We start from the raw sequence: 7923 nt of genomic DNA, 5'->3' as shown, positions 1-7923 counted from the left end.
AAATACCAAATACTGTTACAACATGAGGATGAAACATGTGTTCTCATCCAGTCTGATGCACAATCATTGTGTTGTTGTAGGTCTATACTTCACAGTTTAACAGTGGAACATCTTACCAGTACAGCCACAGTTAAGTACTTGAATACTAACCCACATGCAAAAACAGTGTTGTTCGCTTTGTTGTCACTACATAATAGAACTGGGTTTGGGAACCGGCAGCTGAGTGCTACATGATGTATGCGCTGTAATTGTTGTGATAATTTATCCATATTTTCCTCCACATGGTTGTGTTTAGAATTTGAAAAAAGAGGAGTCATTCTCTTTTATAACACACTCAACTAAATTATATACACATCATACTGACCTCACAACCAGACAGCGAACGGAATAAAAAGCTTTGGGATCAAAATAGCTATGATCAGTTATTATTATTTGCTTCATTGAATGAACAAACCAACCATTTACTCTTGAATCTCTGCACATGATAATAGGACTCGCTTATTTTTTGTCATGAGATTGTAAGGTCCAATCACAGAATTTTCCATTTTCAAACACGTAGCTGTAAGTTTTTACTCATTTTATAGACTTTATTTAAATAAAACCTCTTAATGTTTCTTAGAAATTAGCCCACAGTAAAGCAGCAAAAGGTTCCTGAGATAAAAACGGACATCTTCTGCATAATATCTTGGTAATCCAACCCTACTAGATACAAGTTTTGTGAGACTGCAGGGGAAAATTTGCAGAAAAGGAGTCAGGGTCTTTTATAACACACTCAACTAAATTATATACACATCATATTGACCTCACAATCAGACAGCAAACTGAATAAAATGCATTGGGGTCAAAATTGCTATGATCAACTATTAATAATTGCTTTACTGAATAAACAAACCAACCATTTACTTTTGAATCTCTGCACATGATAATAGGATTTGCTTATTTATCATGAGACTGTAAGGTCCAATCACAGAATTTTCCATTTTCAAACACAGCTGTGAGTTTTTACATATTTTGTAGACTTTATTTGAATAAAATCTCCTACTGTTTCTTAGAAATTAGCCCACAGTAAAGCAGCAGACTGCAGGGGACAATTTGTAAAAAAAAAAAAAAAAAAAAAAATGAGTCATTCTCTTTTATAACACACTCAACTAAATTATATACACATCATACTGACCTCACAACCATAGAGCGAACTGAACCTCCAAATGTTTCTTAGAAATTAGCCCACAGTAAAGCAGCAAAAGGTTCCTGAGATAAAAACGGACATCTTCTGTATAATATCTCTGTAATCCAACTCTACTAGATGCAAGTTTTGAGAGACTGCAGGGGAAAATTTGTAAAAAATGAGTCATTATCTTTTATAACACACTCAACTAAAATATATACACATCATACTGACCTCACAATCAGACAGCAAACAGAATAAAATGCTTTGGAATCAAAATAGCTATGATCAGTTATTAATATTTGTTTTATTGAATAAACAAACCAACTATTTACTCTTGAATCTCTGCACATGATAATAGGACTTGCTTATTTTAAGGTCCAATTACAGAATTTTCCATTTTCAAACACATAGCTGTAAGTTTTTACAGATTTTATAGACTTTATTTGAATAAAACCTTGTAATGTTTCTCAGAAATTAGCCCACAGTAAAGCAGCAAAAGGTTCCTGAGATAAAAACGGACATCTTCTGCATAATATCTTGGTAATCCAACTCTACTAGATGCAAGTTTTGAGAGACTGCAGGGGAAAATTTGTACAAAAAAAAAAATAAAAAAAATGAGTCATTATCTTTTATAACACACTCAACTAAAATATATACACGTCATACTGACCTCACAATCAGACAGCGAACAGAATAAAATGCTTTGGAATCAAAATAGCTATGATCAGTTATTAATATTTGTTTTATTGATTAAACAAACCAACTATTTAATCTTGAATCTCTGCACACGATAATAGAACTTGCTTATTTTAAGGTCTAATCACAGAATTTTCCATCTTCAAACACGTAGCTGTAAGTTTTTACAGATTTTATAGACTTTATTTGAATAAAACCTCCTAATGTTTCTCAAAAATTAGCCCACAGTAAAGCAGCAAAAGGTTCCTGAGATAAAAACGGACATCTTCTGCATAATATCTTGGTAATCCAACTTTACTAGATGCAAGTTTTGAGAGACTGCAGGGGAAAATTTGTAAAAAATGAGTCATTATCTTTTATAACATACTCAACTAAAATATATACACATCATACTGAGCTCAAAACAAGAGAGCAAGCTGAATAAAATGCTTTGGAATAAAAATAGCTATGATCAGTTATTAATATTTGTTTTATTGAATAAACAAACCAACTATTTACTCTTGAATCTCTGCACATGATAATAGGACTTGCTTATTGTAAGGTCCAATCAGAATTTTCCATTTTCAAACACATAGCTGTAAGTTTTTACAGATTTTATAGACTTTATTTGAATAAAACCTCCTAATCTTTTTCAGAAATTAGCCCACAGTAAAGCAGCAAAAGGTTCCTGAGATAAAAACGGACATCTTCTGCATAATATCTTGGTAATCCAACTCTACTAGATGCAAGTTTTGAGAGACTGCAGGGGAAAATTTGCAGAAAAGGAGTCAGGCTCTTTTATAACACACTCAACTAAATTATATACATATCATACTGACCACAGCAAACAGAATAAAATGCTTTGGAATCAAAATAGCTATGATTAGTTATTAATATTTGTTTTATTGATTAAACAAACCAACCATTTACTCTTGAATCTCTGCACATGATAATAGGACTTACTTATTGTAAGGTCCAATTACAGAATTTTCCATTTTCAAACACATAGCTGTAAGTTGTTACAGATTTTATAGACTTTATTTGAATAAAACCTCCTAATGTTTCTTAGAAATTAGCCCACAGTAAAGCAGCAAAAGGTTCCTGAGATAAAAACGGACATCTTCTGCATAATATCTTGGTAATCCAACTCTACTAGATGCAAGTTTTGAGAGACTGCAGGGGAAAAAAGTGGTTTGGCAAAGGCCCTGCGATCTGTTGAATGTAGAGTTTGTTTGAGGGGTGAGAAAATATGTCATTTCGGAGTCGTGGTTTATTCCAACGTAAGAGAGTGCGCACCAATGAGAAGCTTTTACGCTCCACCCTACCTGCCTCCTTACCGCCCCCCCTTTTCCATCCACATACTCACACTAGTGAACACGACCTGCTGCCTGCCACATCTGGACACGCTTCCCAACACGAGAAACTTCAACTTTTTGCGTTTCCTCCGCGCAGAAAAGACTCAGACGTTTGCGAATAATCTATCCGTCCCGGTGAATTTGGCTTTCTGTCGATAGTAAGTAGAGATTCTTGAAGCCAAGTTGGCGTTTCTCTTTTCTCTCTGTGCGCTTTTACATCACCATTGGTAAACAGAGATCCTTTTGGGAGTTTCATACATTCAGTTGCGATGGAACTGCCACGTTAGATTTAGGTAAAAAATCAATAAATTCAATAGCGCACAAACGCGTAATGGATAACTACATATCCACGTTGTGATTTCTGTGCGTAAAGAAGTGTTAAGAAGGAAAAGACGGACAGAAGTGCAGAGTGGTTCCACGCAAATCAAATAGACAAATCTAACAGAAGTTTATAAATTCACATTTCCCTGTCACAGGTTAGTGGATTGTTTTGGATTTTTACGCAAATCCTGTTTTATAGACGCAGCTGGTTTTCAAGAGAGTATAATCCTGCGTGGATGGTGACATGAGTCAGAAGGAATCACATAGTGAAATTAAACAGCGACTAGTGATGGAGTGATACATTTCAGACTTTTTCTTTTCTTTTTTTATATATATACCCGGCACTGATCTAACATTTGGAAAGAAAAGGCTGGAATAAGACATAAGGCGCACAGCTCCATACTGAAGTGTTTAAGTTAGTCTGAGGGGAAATTTAAAAGACCTAAAAATACAGCGTTGGTTTCTTCCCTACAAAGAATCATTTGAACTTCCCACCGCAGAGCGAGAGCGACATAAATAGTTCTGACATGTGGATGTAATTTCAGAAGAGGAAAAAAGACAGATGCAGAGAAATAAAGAGAGCGGGCTGAGGCTGAGCATATAGTAGATTATAGGAAATTAAATCTCGGGCAGAGCGAGGCGATTACAGAGTTATGATTTCACAGGCTGCCGTAAGCTTCGACAGGCCAGATGGAGTGAAAAAATACAACTGGCCGCTTTCTGAAGAGAGTTAAGTAGATTAAATCATTTCATCTGAACATCATCAGCATCTGTTTGAGCCCTGCGAGGATCCTTGGATTTAGAGTTGCCTCAGGTCAGGGATGGGATCCACTCTGCTCCACAACCTGGACTTTCTTCTCATCTCACTCCTCAGCAGTTTGTGCTTGGTAAGTCTTTTACTCTGTAGGTAAAACCCACCTCAAAACATACATATTAGACTCATGCACTTCAGCGGTGTTATCTGTGAGCATCAAGTACTGACAGTACATCCATCAGAGGAGCAGAGAGAAGCAGATACTGATGGAATATTAAAGGAATGTCTGTTTACTTATTAAACAACCAGTGCAATGCAGTATTGGGCATATCTGCAAAATGTTCCCTCTGGAGTTGATATTTCCTTCGTATTTATGTCAGGAGATTCATTTTGGGGCCATATTTTGTCTAAATAGAGCAGAGTTTAGTCTAAAATAAACAAAATGATTAAATATTTAATATACTTGAGAAATCTGACTTTGAAAATAAATACTTACCAATGTTTTTAGCCAAAAGTAACAACCTCCATCTTCATCTTGTGCTGTGATGCTGTTCAATACTTTGACTGACTGATGAGTTGCATCTGAGCTTAATTTGCAAAGGCTAAGGTTTTTCATTGACCCCCGTATTGGCATATTGATGTTTTGATACTCCACAAAAGACTTTGACAGGGCTCCTTACAACAGGCTGCTGTGATTAGAGATTACCTTCTTGTTCCATTAAATGCATCTTCCCACAGTAACAACACAATAACACAGTGTTTGTGTAAAACAGCGCCTGGTAACCTAGTTCCTGTAATTGGCAGGGCATTGTGTTTACTACACATTTTTTAATAGGTCCACAGAGCTCTCACCTGCCTGAACTCAAACAACTCTTGTCGTCAGAGTGGGCGTAAATATTCCATCCTTGTTCCCTGAAAACATCCGTGGCACCTGAACACGTCTCAGCTGTAACAATTTACTTGTGCCGACAATGTGACTTCTAATTGCGCCCTCAAATATTGCTGTAAACTGTATCCAGAAGGCCTGCTGTACACATACGAGCTGTGCAGGGCAGAGCAGAGCAGCGAGAAAGTTTTGTGTGTTTTGGCTGAGGCTGTTGTGCATTCAACAGGCAGTTCGCCCAGGCTCTGAGGTACAGTACGTTTCCCAGTGATGTGGTCCATCACTGTACCGCAGTGGACCTCTAGGCTCATTGGTTTAGATGGCAGAGGAAAACAATTATAACATAGCTGTGTATTTATAGCTGATTCAACATTCAGTCGTTAAAAGGCTCTGTCTGTGAATGGTGTTTACCCATTTTTAAAGTCTGGTGTTTGCTTAGTCTTCCCCTCCACAAAAAAGTGTTTTTCCCCCCGACTGTGACCAGAAAGGACGTAAATTTCACTAAACACCAAACCTAAGAGTGGAAAGTTTGTGTCTGTGTTTACACAAAGAATACAAAGCTATTTCAGACATGCAGTTGTCAACTAAATGGCAGTGCTGCTTCCTAGAGCTTCAACACACAGATGTGTAGAGATTATTGAGTGATAAAGTCCAAATACATTTAGTGCCATATTGTGAATGGTCCTAACAGGTTATCATATGAAGGAAATTGGCTGAAGAACCGATAAGGGTTTTCTCCATTGTGTTTTACACCTCAGCAGACATGCTGCAGTGACAGCTCAGACAAAGCGCTACCTCATTGAGTCTTTCCTCACTATGGCCACTTCGCATACTCGGTTATTACATTTATTAGGCGGAAGCATGGCTTTCAGGAACCTCAGTGAACATTTAATTTCTACCTCATGACTGTGTTTTCCTCCGTGATGACTTGCATGTGTCTGGATCCTCACTGGAGGGACCCGCACTGTATCTGTTGTTGCCATCGCCAAACATTATGTCAACTCCAGACAAAAATATGGATTCAAGGACTGTCATGTTTTGTATTGCACAAGGCAGGTTTGACTAGCGTGAAATGTGGAAAATATCTGTTGTTGCCTACTGTGTCCCAGAGCTTTTCTTTTATAACAGAAATGTAATTTTTTTTTTCTCTCCAGAAGTCTAGTGAAGTATTAGAAATCAATATATATCAAAGGACAGGATATGAGCATTCACACAGGTAAAATAGTTCAAGTCACTATAAAATATACTTAGAAGCATGTTTTTCTTTTACATTAAGATTTTTATTTCAATGCATTTGCTAAATGGTCATATAAAGACCCAGAAAAGTGACCTTTTAGAGAACCTTTGTCATCTATCTCTGGTACATTATACCAGAAAGCCATCACACAGATTAGAGTAAAGGATAATCTCATCTCAACCTGTCTCTGGTAATTAGGGGCAGCAGATAACTTCTCACTAATATGAACCGCTGGTGCATTTGTGAAATAGGCTTTAATATTAATTTTCACTTTTACATGCCCATTTATTTGACAGTCACTGAGATACATGGTAATTTTTCTTATTCCTAGTCTGTGTGTCTGTGTTTGCATCTAAAGGAAATGTCAATTCTTCTTAAACATATTCGACAAGTTTGCTTTTGCTGAGTAATTTAAACAAAAATAGAGACCACAATCAGTTTGATTCCTTATTATTATTCAGGCAAAGACTTATTTAGCATCTTATCTAACTTCCCCTTCTCACGTAGCAAAAAACACAGTACTGCACAAACAATTCACTGCAAAAGGATAATGACACCTCTTCACAGTATCATGAATGACATAACATAATAGACAAATAATAGGCTCTAATCTCAGCCTGTGTCTCGCCCTTAAGCAGTGTAATGAAAAATCTGTTTCACATATATAATATACGACCAAAATACATCTTTGATGTTACCGTTTATTACTTTATTTGATAAGACAAGAGAGTACCACCTAGAGCACACATAGCTAGTTATAATGTTCTATTTACTCAGGGAGTTCAAACAGTGGGGATGTAACCTTGATCTTTATTCCTCCCTGTTATCGCACAACAAAGCTCTGTCAGGACCAATTTTCTCAATTCAGGCTGCATTTCATTCAACTGCTTTTTATTCATTAGCCTTTCAATTATAAAAAAGAAGAAAAAAACAACAAAGAAATCCAGCCCTCTCTGGTATTTCTACTAAACAGGTTCATCAATTTGTGATATTTCTGCATCATGTGGGTTATATGATTATGGTAATTCTGTATTAGTGTTGTAGGTTGTTTTTATATATATATATATATATATATATATAGTATGATAAAAAGCGAGGCTACTTCTTGACCTTTACTTCTCCCAAGAGAGAGGGGAGAGAAGCAGTAGGAGTTGTGTCAGCAATGATTAAGTAGGAAAGTGTGCGCTCCGTGTAAAAAATAACCAGATTTATTGTCAACTGCTGATTTTGTAGCTCTAAGTCACTGTGAAGGGATTTTGCTTGTATTAAAGCATTTTAACATGTAGTAGTTTTATGCACAATTTAATCAGTTAGATCTTTGAGATTCAGTCTTGATTTTTTTAATGATCACTCCCCTTTGCAGTGAGTTTCCTGCACCACCCACGAAAGCAATGAAACCCCTGTAAGGTTTAATTTTAACACTTTAATCTGTCTTGATGTCTTATTCCATCCAGTTGGTTCAGTTTTAGCAGGAGGCTATCTAGTACTGGATTGTTATTATAGCTTAGCTTAAGTTTTGGTAGAGAAGGA

At 36.5% G+C, this 7923-nt stretch overlaps 1 protein-coding gene across 1 annotated transcript in view; it reads left to right on the top strand.

Moving 5' to 3' along the window:
* Positions 1 to 3223: 3223 nt before the first annotated feature.
* The window catches only part of pth1r (parathyroid hormone 1 receptor), a 60861-nt gene continuing 56161 nt past the window's right edge, over positions 3224 to 7923 (top strand). The window contains exon 1 of the mRNA XM_030161072.1: positions 3224 to 4406. Coding sequence (XP_030016932.1) covers positions 4341 to 4406 — 66 coding nt within the window. The 5' untranslated portion in view covers positions 3224 to 4340. The remainder of the gene's footprint in view (positions 4407 to 7923) is intronic.

This window comes from Sphaeramia orbicularis, chromosome 17 (assembly GCF_902148855.1).
Source record: "Sphaeramia orbicularis chromosome 17, fSphaOr1.1, whole genome shotgun sequence".
NCBI classification, from domain to species: Eukaryota; Metazoa; Chordata; class Actinopteri; order Kurtiformes; family Apogonidae; genus Sphaeramia; species Sphaeramia orbicularis.
The sequence above is the reverse complement of the archived record's forward strand: the minus strand, read 5'-3'. Positions and strand labels throughout refer to the sequence as shown.